General features: G+C 41.8%; 1 protein-coding gene across 5 annotated transcripts in view; it reads right to left on the bottom strand.

The window, feature by feature from the left end:
* The window catches only part of LOC128702335 (uncharacterized), a 49,253-nt gene that overhangs the window by 16,733 nt on the left and 12,678 nt on the right, over nt 1-19,842 (bottom strand). For all 5 annotated transcript variants that reach the window (XM_070102153.1, XM_070102157.1, XM_053796544.2 and 2 more), the window contains exons 3-5: nt 12,241-12,420; nt 11,401-11,802; nt 3,658-3,702 (exon numbers count right to left, since the gene is read on the bottom strand). In XM_070102153.1, coding sequence (XP_069958254.1) covers nt 3,658-3,702; nt 11,401-11,802; nt 12,241-12,420 — 627 coding nt within the window. The remainder of the gene's footprint in view (nt 1-3,657; nt 3,703-11,400; nt 11,803-12,240; nt 12,421-19,842) is intronic.

The raw sequence follows: 19,842 nt of genomic DNA, 5'->3' as shown, positions 1-19,842 counted from the left end.
ATGTCATATGAGGTTTTGGTGGTTTAGAATGATGAAGAAAGTAATCATCAATGCTTTTATTGTTTATAGAAGTAAAAGCAGATAAGAAGTACTTTAAGGTGTTTATGAGAACAGCAGAGGCAAACAAGGTATCTAATGTATAAAGTGAAAATTATTACAGATGGAGTAGAAATGATAGGCATAACTAATTTTTTATTTCCCACTAAACTCACTCTCACTACTTGCTCAGCAATACTTTTCTTTTTCAAACTTTACTAGTCATTCTTGCTACATAGTCATATTAGCTGCCCTTCAATTTATCATACTCAATCCTGCTCTGCAAGGAATATTACACAAGCCAAATTTTGAGATCAAAATTTTCTAGTCCTTTATTTCGGAGGTGGGAACCACTGTGCCTGCTCACTGAAGGTGGATTTGGGATACTTGCTATTTAGAGGGACATCTAAACTGTCGTATCTGCATGCCTCTGGCAAGACAATGATGGTGAAAGCATTTCTTTTTCAAGTCACCATGCCTCAGTGGGAGATGGCCAGTGTGTTAAAAAAATGAAACTTTCTTGACACAATCTCAGGAAATCCAGCCATTGAGTAATTCTTCCATATTCACTTTGTTAATAGCCAAGCTCTAAGGGCTTTCCACTTATGTATTATCCAAATAACAGGATATGTTTTTCAAAAGTAAAAAATTACTTTGAATTTTTTTTGTTTAATAAATTGCTTCCAAGAACTCAAATGACAGGAAATGACATTCCTAAAAATACCTTGTTTCATCACAAAAATAATGTAATTTTCTTATTCCTCTCTATTATTGATCTGTCTTTTCCAAGCTTGTCAGTCAATAATATTTTCTTTATAACTGCAATAAATAATTATTGTAAATTCAATTTTTCCCATATAACATCAGGCTAAGTACTTCACCATTTTCTGAGAAAATAGGCCAACTTTTGTTTATTCTGATATATGTATTTCAAAATCATTCTCTCTCTCTCACCATTCATCTCATATGATATGTAATAAGGGTAACACTTTTGTCTATGCCTACCCTATTACTACTATCCTTGACAAGAGCAAAATAAAATAAAACAAGGCTATGCTTATTTGCTGATCTATTTACCTACCTTTTTACTAATCATTACATATTTATTTACAAAAGAGATGGTCGATATTCTACATTTCTAAAAAATCTTCGTTACAGCTCTCTCAATTGTTAATTATGCATTTAAAAAGGGACAATTTTACAGCATCCATGACAGAGATGTCTATGCAGATTTATCATGAAGACTATAGCTTGTTGATTTGCTGATTATCTTCCTTGGTCCCAGTTATAAAAAAAATTCATTTCAAATGGGGGAAAGCATTAAATCTGTAGGGGGTTATCTAGTGCCTATTCAAAAACAAACTAACATACTCCAGCAAAAAAAATTTAAAATTAAATCACCCTCTGGACCAGAGGGTGATTAAATTTTGGAACCTGGAAGTATGGGTCAAAAAACTGATTACCTTTCTTTAAAACCACTGGTTGTCAATTTTTTTTTTTAAGACATTCCCACCTTTGTGACTACAACACTATCTTATGAACCATTTTTACCTAAAGTATAAAAAAAGGGAAAGTATCACATATATTCTAAAGATTCTTTGGAACCAATCTGTAGGTCAGCATGAAAATTTTCATATTGTACAGACTTCTTCAAAACAAGTTCCTTCTATATAAATCATTATTATAATTTGTTTTATATTCATGAAAGTGCTAAAACTGTTAGGGGTCATACATCCCATGGAGAATGAGAGGACCTTGAAGAGGTACATACTTAATATGCCATCTGTCATTACTAGCATGATTTTTCCTCTATAATCTCTATAATAGTTTATCCTTACAGAACTTCAGCTATTCATCTTCTCTCTACGTTATCTTGGCAATATGCACTATTCTACTTCATGCTAGACAATCCATTTCCCATCTTGTTAGCTCAAGCTAATCTCTCTCTTTCTTGTTCAGCAATTTTCACCGTCTTTTAACAAATGTATATTATAATGTATATTATAATTTAAGAGTTTTTATGAGGATAGTGAGGCTCAGGTTAGGGTGTGTAGAAGAGAGGGAGACTACTTCCCGGTAAAAGTAGGTCTTAGACAGGGATGTGTAATGTCACCATGGTTGTTTAATATATTTATAGATGGGGTTGTAAAGGAAGTAAATGCTAGGGTGTTTGGGAGAGGGGTGGGATTAAATTATGGGGAATCAAATTCAAAATGGGAATTAACACAGTTACTTTTTGCTGATGATACTGTGCTTATGGGGGATTCTAAAGAAAAATTGCAAAGGTTAGTGGATGAGTTTGGGAATGTGTGTAAAGGTAGAAAGTTGAAAGTGAACATAGAAAAGAGTAAGGTGATGAGGGTGTCAAATGATTTAGATAAAGAAAAATTGGATGTCAAATTGGGGAGGAGGAGTATGGAAGAAGTGAATGTTTTCAGATACTTGGGAGTTGACGTGTCGGCGGATGGATTTATGAAGGATGAGGTTAATCATAGAATTGATGAGGGAAAAAAGGTGAGTGGTGCGTTGAGGTATATGTGGAGTCAAAAAACGTTATCTATGGAGGCAAAGAAGGGAATGTATGAAAGTATAGTAGTACCAACACTCTTATATGGGTGTGAAGCTTGGGTGGTAAATGCAGCAGCGAGGAGACGGTGGGAGGCAGTGGAGATGTCCTGTTTAAGGGCAATGTGTGGTGTAAATATTATGCAGAAAATTCGGAGTGTGGAAATTAGGAGAAGGTGTGGAGTTAATAAAAGTATTAGTCAGAGGGCAGAAGAGGGGTTGTTGAGGTGGTTTGGTCATTTAGAGAGAATGGATCAAAGTAGAATGACATGGAAAGCATATAAATCTATAGGGGAAGGAAGGTGGGGTAGGGGTCGTCCTCGAAAGGGTTGGAGAGAGGGGGTAAAGGAGGTTTTGTGGGCAAGGGGCTTGGACTTCCAGCAAGCGTGCGTGAGCGTGTTAGATAGGAGTGAATGGAGACGAATGGTACTTGGGACCTGACGATCTGTTGGAGTGTGAGCAGGGTAATATTTAGTGAAGGGATTCAGGGAAACCGGTTATTTTCATATAATCGGACTTGAGTCCTGGAAATGGGAAGTACAATGCCTGCACTTTAAAGGAGGGGTTTGGGATATTGGCAGTTTGGAGGGATATGTTGTGTATCTTTATATGTGTATGCTTCTAGACTGTTGTATTCTGAGCACCTCTGCAAAAACAGTGATAATGTGCGAGTGTGGTGAAAGTGTTGAATGATGATGAAAGTATTTTCTTTTTGGGTTTTTTTTTTTTTTTTTTTTTTTTGGGTCACCCTGCCTTGGTGGGAGACGGCCGACTTGTTGAAGAAAAAAAAAAAAAAAAAAAAAAAAAAAAAAAATATTATAATTCTCTTTCTAGCAAAGGATCTTTTCACTAATATAATATACAACACACTTAGTGTTATGTTTCTCCAAACCAGATATTCGAAAATGTTTTGGCAACCAAAGAGCCTCAGGAAAATTCTGCATATACCATCTCACTATGAATGTGTAATTTTCAAAAAATAAATCGGTCAAACTAATCTATTAGCAAGGCAAATATTTCCTATATGCAACCTAGTGTCACTGAAAATATTCTTACCCTTTCAATTCAGGAGCATCTCCATCAGTCACAATGTTGAGCCATCTGTAGGAAGAATTCTCAATTTAGGGAAGATTACGGATATCAAAGTACAGTGGTGCCTCAAGATTCGAACAGCTCCCAACTTGAACAACTAAGTGTATTTTTGGGGGTCTGAAACAGACTAATCTAATTTACATTATTCTTTATGGGAACAAATTCATTCAGTATCAGCACTCAAACAGCCTTCTGGGATGAATTAAGTTCGTAACTCGAGGTACCACTGTACGTACTAGGATGCTAAAGATGAATAAACAATTAATGAAAATCCTCAATTACATGTACATGTATCCCTGGTTTTAAACAGCTTGAAAACATAGCACTATTATTATTATTATTATAATCAAAAAGAAGCGCTAAGCCACAAGGGCTATACAGCGCTGCAGGGTAGGGAAGGAAGCGAGGGCATTGGATGGCAGAAGGGAGGAGGGATGATCAGCAGGTTACAGAAAACAGTGGGGCAGGGGATAGTACGGGAGTAGAGGGTAGCAAGAGATTGAAGTAGAAAGGGCTGAAGGTATCAGAATTTGTGAAGTAAGTCAGTTGTTGTCAAAAAGTAAATGAGAGAGTCCGGATGAAAGGTGGGTCCATCAGCGAGAAGGGAAGCTAAAGAGAGAGCAGCGGAGTGAAGACGACGACAGAGGTAAATTCTGCGTGCTCGTTGATAAAGTGGGCAGTCCAACAGAATGTGGCTGACTGATAATGGAGCTTGGCAATTCTCACAGAGAGGAGCAAGACGCCTCTCCATGAGATATCCATGAGCAAGACGAGTATGGCCAATGCGAAGACGGGAGAGAGTAGTCTCCCAACCTCGACACTGGTGATAAGAAGACGGCCAGTAACCTATACTCGGTTTAATAGATTGAAGTTTGTTGCCGAGCATAGTAGACCAACGTTGTTGCCAACGGGTGTGAAGGTGGGAAGATATTGCAGCAAAATAGTCCGTAAATGGAATACCTCTATAAGAAACTGGTAGGTCATGTACTGCTGACCGCGCAGCAGTGTCTGCCTGTTCATTGCCCTGTACGTCAACATGACCAGGGACCCAACAAAAAACAATATCTTTATGCTTGGTAAAGATGCTGCGTAGCCAAAGTTGGATACGGAGGACTAAGGGGTGAGGTGTATCAAATTTTTGTATAGCCTGTAAAGCACTAAGGGAGTCTGAGACAACCACAAATGATGACACAGGCATAGATGCAATACGGATAAGTGCTGTAAGGATGGCATATAATTCAGCAGTAAAAATACTAGCCGAAGATAGTAAATGCCCTTGTACGACGCTGTCCGGAAACACTGCTGCGAATCCTACGCCGTCAGAAGACTTAGAGCCATCTGTGTACACAGCAATGGCATGAGAATGAGAGTGAAAGTGGTCAAGAAAAAGAGAGCGGGAAGCGACCATAGACAGTTGGGCTTTCGAGCAAGGGAGGGAGAAAGAACAGACTCGAACAGCTGGAACTTCCCAGGGGGGTAGGGAAAAGTGAGATGCTACATGTACATAGAAAGGTGGTAGTTGAAGAGAAGACAAGAGCGAATGAAGGCGAAGAGAGAAGGGACGGAGTAAACAGGGGCGGCGAACAAATAAAGAATGTCTACTAATATCAGTGACCATTCTATAAATGGAAGGATTGCGGAGATCATGAGAGCGTACAGTAGCGCAGGCAATGGGCATCACGGCGATCGGATAAGGATGGAACGTTCGCTTCTGCATAGAGGCTCTCGACAGGGGAAGAGCGAAAAGCACCAAGGCATAAACGTAATCCTTGGTGATGAATGGGTAGCAGGAGATGCCGCTGAATAGATCTGGTCACCATAATCAAGTTTCGATAAAATAAGGGTGGAATGTAGGCGAAGGAGGGTTCGACGATCAGCTCCCCATGAAAGATGAGCAAGGGTTTTAAGAAGGTTCAGCCGGCTGTGACAAGTTGCCTTCAGAGAGGTAATGTGAGGTTTCCAGGATAACCTACGATCAAAGAGGAGGCCCAGAAACTTGACTGTATCACGTTCAGGGATACAGGAGCCATAGAGGTACAGAGGATGATCGGAGATGACAGAGCGTCTAGTGAAAGTAATTTGGTGGGTTTTAGTGCTGGAAAATTTAAACCCACGTGTGGTGGCCCAATTGGAAACACGGTCGACTGCATGTTGGAGAGAAACTGTAATGAGGTGACAGTCAGTGCCTGCACAGGCAATAGCGAAGTCATCAACATAGAGTGATGACCAAATATCTGATGGAAGACTAGAGGCCAAATCATTAATAGCAAGGAGAAAAAGTGTTGTGCTCAGAACACATCCCTGGGGGACACCTTCAGCTTGGATAAAGTCCGGGGAGAGCACATTATTAACCCGAACACGGAAATGCCTGTCAGTTAAAAAGTTCTTAAGGAAGGATGGTAGATTGCCTCGAAGGCCTAAGGAGTGGGCTTGGGCTAAAATATTATACCTCCAAGTTGTGTCATATGCCTTCTCAAGGTCAAAAAATATGGCAATAACCGAGTGGTTATTCGCAAAGGCATTACGAACATACGTATCCAAGCGTAGTAAGGGGTCTATGGTAGAACGTCCCTTACGAAAGCCATATTGACGAGTGGAGAGACTGTTGTGTGTCTCTAAATACCACACTAAACGTCTATTTACTAGGCGTTCCATTACTTTGCAAACTGCACTGGTAAGAGCAATGGGACGATAGTGGGAGGTTTCATGTCCCGTAGTGCCTGGTTTGCGGAAAGGGAGAACAATGGCGGATTTCCACAGCTGTGGAAGAACTCCTTGTGACCAAATAAGATTGTAAAGGCGTAATAGGACTGCAAGGGCTGACTGATGTAAATGTTGTAGCATACGAATATGAATGTCGTCGGGCCCAGCTGCCGATGATCGACAAGCTGAGAGTGTTGCCTCCAGTTCTTGAAGTGTAAAAGGCACATTATACTGTTCTTCTCTGAGAGAAGAAAAGTCCAAGGGTGCTAACTCTCTGGCAGACTTTGAGGAAAGAAATGAGGGGCATAGATGGAGTCCCTGAGAAATACGGACCAGATGATTGCCAATTTCATTGGCAACATCTAGTGGGTTTGCTATATCAACACCGGCAACCAGCAGAACAGGAGCCGGGTCAGGAGAATATTTACCACTCAGTTTTCGTACTTTTTTCCAGACTGCACTCATAGAGGAAGCAGAGGTGATGGTGGAGACATAATCTTGACAGCAAGTGCGTTTAGCGTCACGGATGACACGGCGAGCAATCGCACGCTTCTGTTTAAAATCAAGGAGTCTGTCTGTGGTTCTATTGTACCGGTACCTGCCCCATGCAGCGCATTTCAAACGTACTGCACGAGCACAAGCAGGAGACCACCAAGGCACGCATTTCTGAGAATGCCTGCCCGAAGTTTGGGGTATAGAATGAGAAGCTGCGGTGAAAACGGAGGACGAGAAGAGGTGTAAAAGCTCATCGATGGAGGACGAAGAAGGAACCTCTTTAAAAACAGTTAGGTGTGAGTAAAGGTTCCAATTTGCCCGATTAAATTGCCAGCGTGGGGTGTGAAGAGGTGGCGAATATGAAGGGGAAGTAAGAATGATTGGGAAATGATCACTGTCATGTAAGTCCGGGAGAACAGACCAAGTGAAGTCTAATGCGGTGGAGGAAGAGCAGACTGAGAGATCGATGCAAGAGAGAGCATGAGTCCGAGGATCAAAATGGGTGTGAGTACCTGTATTTAAAACATGGAGGGGGTGGGTGGCAAGAAAAGCCTCTAACTGAATTCCACGGGAATCACAGTGAGACCCCCCCCAGAGGAAATGGTGGGCATTAAAATCACCAAGTAACAGAATCGGTGGCGGTAATGACGAAACAAGGAAGGCAATATCCGGAATAGATAATGCCCGAGAAGGAGAGAGATATAAAGAACAGTGTGTATACCACCTATGTAAGTGGATACGGGCTGCTGTGTAATGCAGCGAAGTATGAACAAATAGCTGATGGTATGGAATATCAGTGCATAGAAGAAGGGCACTTTCATTAAAGGTCCCATCAGGAAAAGGATCTGAAGAATACAATAAATTATAGCCTGAGATGGGAGAAATAACAGCAGAGTGTAATTTTGGTTCCTGTAAGCAAACACCAACAGGGGAAAACTGGGAGAGTAACATCTGAAGCTCACCCCGATTACCCCCTAGGCCGCGTATATTCCACTGTAAATAGGCCATGATTGGCAATGATAAAGATACTTGAAATCCGCAGGTAAGGGTTCCTACGGACTAGAGGGGTTAGAAAAGTCCACATGCGGAGGCAGTGGAAAACGTTCAAGCAGCGAAGGAACGGTGCGCTGTGAAGAAAGGAGTTACGCAGATGGAGCAGAGGAGAGAGAAAGAGCGGAAGGTGGATCAGTGTCCATTGATGGTTTGGTCTCTGCAATATATTCAGAGATTGCTTCAAGTGTTTCGGAATTCAGAGACGTCGTATGGGAGACAATATTGGAAATGGTAGGGGGAGGATGAGTAAAGATTGGAACTGTATTGGACTGTACCAAGGTAGGGGGGGGCGAAAGGGTGGAGGGAACTGGAGAAGCGTGGCAGGGGACAGAAGAGGCAGGAACCTGGGAGGTGGCAGAAGAGGAAGAAACTTGGGAGGGAACAGGGGAGGAAGGTACAGTACGAGGAGGAGGGTGAACCTCTACACTTGTAACTGAGCCAGTGAGAGGGGGAGAACCAGGGACAGAGACAGGGAGGGTAAAATGAGGAGGTGGAAGATGGGTAGGAGGTGTTAACGGACCTTTTTTGACTTTTGAGAAGTAGAGGGACGATTGGGAGGAGGTGTCGTATGAGGTCTCGTCGATACTGAGGCTTGTGAGAGAGAACTCGAAGAAGCGAGATCAGACTGAGGCGTTGAAGTAGGGACGTCTGAGCCGAGGACAGTAAAAGGATTAGATACAGGAGTGACTATGGGAGAGGTAACCACAGAGGTGGGTGTAGAAGATGGGATACCAGAAGTGGGGGGACGTTTTGAAACACGGGAATAAGAAACACGTGGGAGTCTCCCTTGGAGGCGGAGATGAGAAACTGCCATGGCATAAGGGAGACCTTCTGTCTCTTTGAGGTAACGAATTTCCCGCTCGTTTAAATAGACTTGACAACGGCGAGAGTACGAAGGGTGAGCCTCATGACAGTTAAGGCAAGAGGGAGATCGATTGCAAGACGTATTAGAATGGTCATCGGCACCACAGACTGGGCATTCAGCGATAGATCTGCAATATTTCGCTGGATGGCCAAATCGCCAGCAATTTCTACACTGTTGTGGTGTAGGGATCACCTTTCGAACTTGTAACCGATGTCCTGCTATATAAACTGAGGATGGGAGTTCTCGGCTGTCAAAAGTTAAACGAGCCACATTGCTAGGGTATCGTCTCCGCCCGTGGGCAGGAAGAACGTAAGTGTCTACCTTGAGGATTGGGAGATCTTGGAGTTCCAGCTGTTCAAGAATGTCAGTGCCACATGTCTGGAAATTTTGTTGAACTATGGTATGGGGCAGAATGACAGTACCACTACAAGAATTGAGGGAATGATGTTTTTCAAGAGTGACAGGAACAGTATCGATATGGGAAAGACGAGAGAGCTCATGAGCCTGGGTAGCATTCTGTACGGTAATGATGCGCATACCACTCTTAAGAGCATGAAAAGAAATATCTTTACCAACATGGCGTAGGAGTGCCTTGCCAATACTGTGGTCAGAAAGATAGGCAGTAGAGGAAGTCGGTCGTAAAGTGAAGAATTTAGTCCATTGTTCAGTCTGAAACTGAGCGTGGAAAGGTAGTGAAGGACGTGTCGATCGTTTCTGAGAAGAACGAGAAGGTGGAGAAGTATCATCAGCAGGTAATTGTCGTTGGCGTTTAGGCGTGGGACCAGAGTTGGTCCGACGTGGAACGGGTCCTCGATTTGAAAATTGCCGCACCGTAGAGGGAGAGGCCGGAAGCATAGTCAGAGGAGAGCGAAAGTCCGATAAATCGAAGGAGTCAGTCGAGGCCTCAGTACCTGAAGCGGGTGAGGAAACAGCACCGGCAATAGGTACAGAGGCATGAGGAGTGTCTGAAGAGTGGTCCAAAGATGAGGCGGGGTCAGAACGGGGTGCGGTATCAAGAAGGGGCCCAGGGGTAGTAGGTTCATGGACTAGGGCTGCCATGGTTAGGTTACTTCTTTCTTTTTGTTTTTAAGAAAAAAAAAGAAAGAAGAAAAGAAAATAAAAATAAAAAAAAGAATAAAAAAAGGGGGGACCGGGGAGGGATAGTTCCTAGGAGGAATGAAAGGGCCAGAAATCTCCCTCCGCGCCCAAGAGGACCTCAGCACCGCAAGTAGCGCAGATGCAGCATGGAACCCGTGCCATACCCTACCCATCATGCTAGTAAACTAACAATCCGGGATAGCAACCTCACATCTGCCGAGCTACCTCGGTGGACAAAAGAGAGGGCGGCCGGATATCCGCCACAAAGCATACCTCTTTCGGCCACCACCCCCGGAATCCGAAAGGTGGCTTCCAGAGATACACCCGTCGCCCGAAAGACACCCAAAGCTACTCCGGGATACCGGAGAGGGATCGGGACATCCCCAGGCGATCCAGATTCCACGGCAAACTACGCCACCGCCAAGAACCTCAACGGAATGGGATAGACCCCGGTATCCTTTCCCCTACCTAGGAACTAGCGTGCCTGTGGGAGAAATCCCAAAGGCCAAAAAGAGGAAGAGCAAAAGGGAGGGGTGGGGAGGAGGAGGAGGAAAGGAAAAAGGGGAGAATGGGATAGGGGAGGGGAGATTGGGGGGTAATTAGGTTCGGTCTGAGGAAGAAGACCGACAGGTCTAATTCCTCAGACCAAGAGCCTCTTCACCACGCCAAGGAGCCCCCCTTGAAGAGGAACATAGCACTAGCCACGTAAGATGTTAATGAAGATCAAAAACAATGTTCAGGTGCTCCTCGATTTATGATGATTCAACTTACAATATTTCGACTTTACAACTGTGTACAAGCAATTACTTTGGAGATGAAACTTAAGATAATTTCCCAATATGAAGGTGGCAAGTTTGTAACTTGCATGCATTTTTTTTTTTACTTTTCAATACTGATATTTAGTTACAGTAATTATTTGTTTATTTACTTATTCAGTGACAGAAGTTATTTATTTATTTAGCACATATTAATTTTTGACTTATGAAGGGTCATCGGAACATAACCCCATGGTAAGTCGAGAAGCAGCTTTAACCAGCCAATGTCTTAAATAACGAGATATGGGAGTAAGTGCAAGATAAACCCAGTGAAGGGCAGGGGCACTGTGAGCACAACAAAAGAACACTGTATCAACATCTGTGGTCCCAGATTGTGCAACATTTTACAGAGGTTATAAGAAACACTATAGTGACAAGTGTAGAAGTCTTCCAGAGAAAACTGGGCAAGCATTTCTAATGAGTGCCAGATCAACCAGGCTGTGATGGATATGTGGGCTGCCAGCAGCAACAGCCTGGTTGATCAGGCAAGCACCAGATAAGTCTGGTCCAAAGCCAGGCTCAGGTGTAGAAATACATACTCAAAATTCGTCAAAAGTACATCAAAGGTATAAAGTTTAAACTTATTACTGTAATGAGATTTGCTAATTATCACATAGAATCATGTACAGTATCACATACAGTAAATTATTAATAATCTGATGTATCAGTTTCACTTACTTATGGAACGCCAATAAGACAGCACTTGACCTTGCCCAAAATGCTCGACACTTGCTTCCATCATTCTCTTGGAGTTTGTTGTTGTTGATAACACTGCTCGTTATATTTGGAGACGGTGCATTTAGTAGAGTACGGTTGCAGGGATTCTTATGGATTCGTGAAGAAGATATTGATTCTCCTAATGTGAAGGGTGAACTAGATTCAGAGTTAGAATTGTTCATCTTTGTTGGGTATCTTCTAGTGAGAATTGGTGGACTATAGACACCACTTGATGCTAATGGTTCTTTAGGAGGCTCAACCGTCATATTGATGTTGTCCAATGGAATTCTTCGCACAAAATCAGTTGTAAAAGTAACTGACTCTTTGATTAAGGAACTTGACATTGATTGCCTCATAATAGAGCTGAAATACAGAATATATGCTGATTATATTCAATTTCTCCTTTGGACTTACCAGTAACTACTGTCCACGACAAAATTTAGGTGGGATATGAGTGTGTTGTAAAAGAGGTAAATGCTAGGGTGTTGGGGAGAGGAGTGGGATTAAATTATGGGGAATCAAATATAAAATGGGAGTTGAAATGAGTCTGTACATGACAAATGGCTGCACCCTCCTACATCTCACACAGTAATGATGGCAGATTGAGTCCTATAGCACAAGGCATGTATTCCCCTAGTGCATTTCATGTTTAATTACATAAAATATTTGAATAAAGGCATATTTATTCTTGAAATGATTTATCACATCACACATACAAGCTTCCTTATACAGTCTAGTTTGTAGAGATATTAAAGTTCTTTAAAAAGTTACCACATAACTAATTAAAAATGGCAGACAAACCTGTGACGTGGTGACTGTGGAAGGTAATCTGATGTAAGCTTTGTGGTGGTGAAGAAGATATGCAGATCCTCGAAACCTCGAGCCATGATGCCATGAGGGGTGTGGCCCAGGTCTAGGGTATGTGCCAACTCATGTAGCACAGAGCCCAGATGTGTGCCATAACATGCCCCCCATGTACCCCTGTGGAATGAATAGTTTAACAAAAGAGGGCCATGTTGCAAAGATAAACATACATAATTGAGCAAGGAGGTTTTAGAGTGGGTAGGGGATGTGTAGATCAAGTGTTTACATTGAAGTATATAAGTGAACAGTGTTTAAATAAAGGTAGGGAAGTTTTTATTGCATTTATGGATTTAGAAAAGGCATATGATAGAGTGGATAGGAGAGCAATGTGGCAGATGTTGCAAGTATATGGAATAGGTGGTAAGTTACTAAATGCTGTAAAGAGTTTTTATGAGGATAGTGAGGCTCAGGTTAGGGTGTGTAGAAGAAAGGGAGACTACTTCCCAGTAAAAGCAGGTCTTAAACAGGGATGTGTAATGTCACCATGGTTGTTTAATATATTTATGGATGGGGTTATAAAAGAAGTAAATGCTAGGGTGTTTGGGAGAGGGGTGGGATTAAATTATAGGGAATCAAATACAGAATGGGAATTGACACAGTTGCTTTTTGTTGATGATACTGTGCTTATGGGAGATTCTAAAGAAAAATTGCAAAGGTTAGTGGACGAGTTTGGGAGTGTGTGTAAAGGTAGAAAGTTGAAAGTGAACATAGAAAAGAGTAAGGTGATGAGGGTATCAAATGATTTAGATAAAGAAAAACTGGATATCAAATTGGGGAGGAGGAGTATGGAAGAAGTGAATGTTTTCAGATATTTGGGAGTTGACGTGTCAGCGGATGGATTTATGAAGGATGAGGTTAATCATAGAATTGATGAGGAAAAAAAGGCGAGTGGAGCGTTGAGGTATATTTTTTTATTTTTTTATTTTTTTTATTATCACACTGGCCGATTCCCACCAAGGCAGGGTGGCCCGAAAAAGAAAAACTTTCACCATCATTCACTCCATCACTGTCTTGCCAGAAGGGTGCTTTACACTACAGTTTTTAAACTGCAACATTAACACCCCTCCTTCAGAGTGCAGGCACTGTACTTCCCATCTCCAGGACTCAAGTCCGGCCTGCCGGTTTCCCTGAATCCCTTCATAAATGTTACTTTGCTCACACTCCAACAGCACGTCAAGTATTAAAAACCATTTGTCTCCATTCACTCCTATCAAACACGCTCACGCATGGCTGCTGGAAGTCCAAGCCCCTCGCACACAAAACCTCCTTTACCCCCTCCCTCCAACCCTTCCTAGGCCGACCCCTACCCCGCCTTCCTTCCACTACAGACTGATACACTCTTGAAGTTATTCTGTATCGCTCCATTCTCTCTACATGTCCGAACCACCTCAACAACCCTTCCTCAGCCCTCTGGACAACAGTTTTGGTAATCCCGCACCTCCTCCTAACTTCCAAACTACGAATTCTCTGCATTATATTCACACCACACATTGCCCTCAGACATGACATCTCCACTGCCTCCAGCCTTCTCCTCGCTGCAACATTCATCACCCATGCTTCACACCCATATAAGAGCGTTGGTAAAACTATACTCTCATACATTCCCCTCTTTGCCTCCAAGGACAAAGTTCTCTGTCTCCACAGACTCCTAAGTGCACCACTCACTCTTTTTCCCTCATCAATTCTATGATTCACCTCATCTTTCATAGACCCATCCGCTGACACGTCCACTCCCAAATATCTGAATACGTTCACCTCCTCCATACTCTCTCCCTCCAATCTGATATTCAATCTTTCATCACCTAATCTTTTTGTTATCCTCATAACCTTACTCTTTCCTGTATTCACCTTTAATTTTCTTCTTTTGCACACCCTACCAAATTCATCCACCAATCTCTGCAGCTTCTCTTCAGAATCTCCCAAGAGCACAGTGTCATCAGCAAAGAGCAGCTGTGACAACTCCCACCCTGTGTGTGATTCTTTATCTTTTAACTCCACGCCTCTTGCCAAGACCCTCGCATTTACTTCTCTTACAACCCCATCTATAAATATATTAAACAACCACGGTGACATCACACATCCTTGTCTAAGGCCTACTTTTACTGGGAAAAAATTTCCCTCTTTTCTACATACTCTAACTTGAGCCTCACTATCCTCGTAAAAACTCTTCACTGCTTTCAGTAACCTACCTCCTACACCATACACTTGCAACATCTGCCACATTGCCCCCCCTATCCACCCTGTCATACGCCTTTTCCAAATCCATAAATGCCACAAAGACCTCTTTAGCCTTATCTAAATACTGTTCACTTATATGTTTCACTGTAAACACCTGGTCCACACACCCCCTACCTTTCCTAAAGCCTCCTTGTTCATCTGCTATCCTATTCTCCGTCTTACTCTTAATTCTTTCAATTATAACTCTACCATACACTTTACCAGGTACACTCAACAGACTTATCCCCCTATAATTTTTGCACTCTCTTTTATCCCCTTTGCCTTTATAAAAAGGAACTATGCATGCTCTCTGCCAATCCCTAGGTACCTTACCCTCTTCCATACATTTATTAAATAATTGCACCAACCACTCCAAAACTATATCCCCACCTGCTTTTAACATTTCTATCTTTATCCCATCAATCCCGGCTGCCTTACCCCCTTTCATTTTACCTACTGCCTCACGAACTTCCCCCACACTCACAACTGGCTCTTCCTCACTCCTACAAGATGTTATTCCTCCTTGCCCTATACACGAAATCACAGCTTCCCTATCTTCATCAACATTTAACAATTCCTCAAAATATTCCCTCCATCTTCCCAATACCTCTAACTCTCCATTTAATAACTCTCCTCTCCTATTTTTAACTGACAAATCCATTTGTTCTCTAGGCTTCCTTAACTTGTTAATCTCACTCCAAAACTTTTTCTTATTTTCAACAAAATTTGTTGATAACAGCTCACCCACTCTCTCATTTGCTCTCTTTTTACATTGCTTCACCACTCTCTTAACCTCTCTCTTTTTCTCCATATACTCTTCCCTCCTTGCATCACTTCTACTTTGTAAAAACTTCTCATATGCTAACTTTTTCTCCCTTACTACTCTCTTTACATCATCATTCCACCAATCGCTCCTCTTCCCTCCTGCACCCACTTCCCTGTAACCACAAACTTCTGCTGAACACTCTAACACTACATTTTTAAACCTACCCCATTCCTCTTCGACCCCATTGCCTATGCTCTCATTAGCCCATCTATCCTCCAATAGCTGTTTATATCTTACCCTAACTGCCTCCTCTTTTAGTTTATAAACCTTCACCTCTCTCTTCCCTGATGCTTCTATTCTCCTTGTATCCCATCTACCTTTTACTCTCAGTGTAGCTACAACTAGAAAGTGATCTGATATATCTGTGGCCCCTCGATAAACATGTACATCCTGAAGTCTACTCAACAGTCTTTTATCTACCAATACATAATCCAACAAACTACTGTCATTTCGCCCTACATCATATCGTGTATACTTATTTATCCTCTTTTTCTTAAAATATGTATTACCTATAACTAAACCCCTTTCTATACAAAGTTCAATCAAAGGGCTCCCATTATCATTTACACCTGGCACCCCAAACTTACCTACCACACCCTCTCTAAAAGTTTCTCCTACTTTAGCATTCAGGTCCCCTACCACAATTACTCTCTCACTTGGTTCAAAGGCTCCTATACATTCACTTAACATCTCCCAAAATCTCTCTCTCTCCTCTGCATTCCTCTCTTCTCCAGGTGCATACACGCTTATTATGACCCACTTCTCGCATCCAACCTTTACTTTAATCCACATAATTCTCGAATTTACACATTCATATTCTCTTTTCTCCTTCCATAACTGATCATTTAACATTACTGCTACCCCTTCCTTTGCTCTAACTCTCTCAGATACTCCAGATTTAATCCCATTTATTTCCCCCCACTGAAACTCTCCTACCCCCTTCAGCTTTGTTTCGCTTAGAGCCAGGACATCCAACTTCTTTTCATTCATAACATCAGCAATCATCTGTTTCTTGTCATCCGCACTACATCCACGCACATTTAAACAACCCAGTTTTATAAAGTTTTTCTTCTTCTCTTTTTTAGTAAATGTATACAGGAGAAAGGGTTACTAGCCCATTGCTCCCGGCATTTTAGTCGCCTCATACGACACGCATGGCTTACGGAGGAAAGATTCTTTTCCACTTCCCCATGGACAATAGAAGAAATAAAAAAGAACAAGAGCTATTTAGAATAAGGAGAAAAACCTAGATGTATGTATATATATATATGCATGTGCGTGTCTGTGAAGTGTGACCAAAGTGTAAGTAGGAGTAGCAAGATATCCCTGTTATCTAGCGTGTTTATGAGACAGAAAAAGAAAACCAGCAATCCTACCATCATGCAAAACAGTTACAGGTTTTTGTTTCACAGTCATCTGGCAGGACGGTAGTACTTCCCTGGGTGGTTGCTGTCTACCAACCTACTACCTATTGAGGTATATGTGGAGTCAAAAAACGTTATCTATGGAGGCAAAGAAGGGAATGTATGAAAGTACAGTGGTACAAACACTCTTATATGGGTGTGAAGCTTGGGTTGTAAATGCAGCAGCGAGGAGGAGGTTGGAGGCAGTGGAGATGTCCTGTTTAGGGACAATGTGTGGTGTAAATATTATGCAGAAAATTCGGAGTGTGGAAATTAGGAGAAGGTGTGGAGTTCATAAAAGTATAAGTCAGAGGGGTTGTTGAGGTGGTTTGGTCATTTAGAGAGAATGGATCAAAGAAGAATGACATGGAGAGTATAAATCTGTAGGGGGTAGGAAGGCGGGGTAGGGGTCGTCCTCGAAAAGGTTGGAAGGAAGGGGTAAGGGAGGTTTTGTGGGCAAGGGGCTTGGACTTCCAGCAGGCGTGCGCGAGCGTGTTCGATAGGAGTGAATGGAGACGAATGGTATTTGGGACCTGACGATCTGTTAGAGTGTGAGCAGGGTAATATTTAGTGAAGGGATTCAGGGAAACTGGTTATTTTTATACACCCGGACTTGAGTCCTGGAAATGGGAAGTACAATGCCTGCACTGCAAAGGAGGGGTTCAGGATACTGGCAGCTTGGAGGGATATGTTATGTATCTTTATACGTATATGCTTCTAAACTGTTGTATTCTGGGCACCTCTGCAAAAACAGTGATTATGTGTGAGTGAGGTGAAAGTGTTGAATGATGATGAAAGTATTTTCTTTTTGGGGATTTTCTTTTTGGGTCACCCTGCCTCGGTGGGAGACGGCCGACTTGTTAAAAAAACAAAAAATCCACATCATGAAGTGATGAAGTCCTATAAATTTTAAATCTGCCTAAAATTGAAAGTACAAGTGACAAACTCTCTACTCTCAGAAAATGCAGGTATGCAATGTAAAGTTAACCACTATAGTCCAATACATATACAAAACTCATATGAAACAATATACAGGAATTTTTATGATTATCATAGTTTGCTTAAAGACAATTATCAATTATGATACTTATAAAAATATATATTCAAATTTACTAAAACAAGAGGCCAACAGTTACTAATTTTCTTAAACTTTTTAAACTGAAAATATAATCAAAAGCTCAAGTAAAAATCCCAGGACATTTTAATTCTGCTGCTAAACTATGTACAGTAATACACAAATAACTAATTCATCAGTAATCCTCATGTGAAGCCAAACAGAAATGTGGGTTCAGAAAAAAATATTCCTTACTAACCTATTTGAATTTTATGATAGGAGGTCTGAAATAAAGACAAAAAAGGGAAGCGTAAGGAGACTGCATATTCCTTTACTGTCAAAAGGTATTCTGTACAGTGCTGCAGATAAGGACAATCTATCAATTGAAATGTTTAGCATGGTAAATGATAGCTGAAAAAAAGGAGAAATTTTACTGGATAAAGGAATATCAGACCAATAGGGAGAAAATTACATTGTGAGAAGGGAGATAATGGATTTAGAAGTGACATCTGAACTATGATATCTGTGTGCCTCTGCAAAGACAGTGATTATATATGAATGATGGTGAAAGTGTTTCTTTTTTTGGGCAACCCTGCCTTGGTGGGAGGCAGCTGGCATTTAAAAAAAAAAAAAAAGTTACCTGGAGAGGGTTTCGGGGGTCAACACCCCAGCGGCCCGGTCTATGACCAGGCTTCATGGTGGATCAGGGCCCGATCAACCAGGCTGTTACTGCTGCCCGCACGCAATCTGACGTACGAACCACACCCTGGCTGGTCAGGTACAATGGACCCCCGCATAACGATTACCTCCGAATGCGACCAATTATGTAAGTGTATTTATGTAAGTGCATTTGTACGTGTATGTTTGGGGGTTTGAAATGGACTAATCTACTTCACAATATTCCTTATGGGAATAAATTCGGTCAGTACTGGCACCTGAACATACTTATGGAGTGAAAAAATATCGTTAACCGGGGGTCCACTGTACTGACTTTAGGTGCCTGTCCAGTGCCTGCTTGAAGACAACCAGGTATCTATTGGTAATCCCCCATATGTATGCTGGGAGGCAGTTGAACAGTCTTGGGCCCCTAACACTTACTATGTTGTCTCTTATTGTGCTAGTGGCACCCCTGCTTTTCACTGGGGGGATGTTGCATCGTCTGCCGAGTCTTTTGCTTTCATAGAGAGCGATTTTCTTGTGCAAGTTTGGTACTGATCCCTCTAGGATTTTCAAAGTGTATATAATCATGCATCTCTCCCACCTGCATTCTAGGGAGTACAGGTTGAGGAACTTCAAGCGTGCCCAGTAATTGAGGTGCTTTATCACAGTTAACCAAAGATCAGTTCCCAATTTCATTTTCTTTAGATATGGCAACGGCATGCCTAGAACAACTGGTTACTCCATGCAGATGAGAAAAATAAAAATGGAAGATTGCAGGAAACTGTAAATGAAATTGCAAGAATGGTTCATTAAATGAATCCCTAGGGATGTAGATAACACTAAACCTATTGCTACAGGCTTACATGGACAGGATAGTGAAAGCATAAACTACAATATTAACAGTACAATCTGAACCAATTCAGAATATATGCTCCCTAACTGACAGTAATATTAAAGTATGCAACACTAGTGTAGAGCCCACACTGCCTCAAACAGGTTAGGTAGGAAATTCGACCAGCTCAGAGATATGCCACCAGGCTAATCCCCAAGATTAAGACCCGGAGCTATGAGGACAGGCTTAAATAATCAAAATACACAACTACGGAGTAACAAAAAAGCAAAGACAGGAGCAGCACTAGAATTTTTGTACTGGGGAAGATTTAGGGGTGGCTATATAACTGGAGGGGGCCTGTTTTAAAGCATTATCATTATTACTATATAAAAAAAAAATATACATATACATTTTTTTTTTTTTTTTCAACAAGTCGGCCGTCTCCCACCGAGGCAGGGTGACCCAAAAAAGAAAGAAAATCCCCAAAAAGAAAATACTTTCATCATCATTCAACACTTTCACCACACTCTCACATTATCACTGTTTT

Source organism: Cherax quadricarinatus, chromosome 80 (assembly GCF_038502225.1).
Source record: "Cherax quadricarinatus isolate ZL_2023a chromosome 80, ASM3850222v1, whole genome shotgun sequence".
Classification (NCBI taxonomy): Eukaryota; Metazoa; Arthropoda; class Malacostraca; order Decapoda; family Parastacidae; genus Cherax; species Cherax quadricarinatus.
This window is presented reverse-complemented; position numbering and strand designations above follow the sequence as displayed.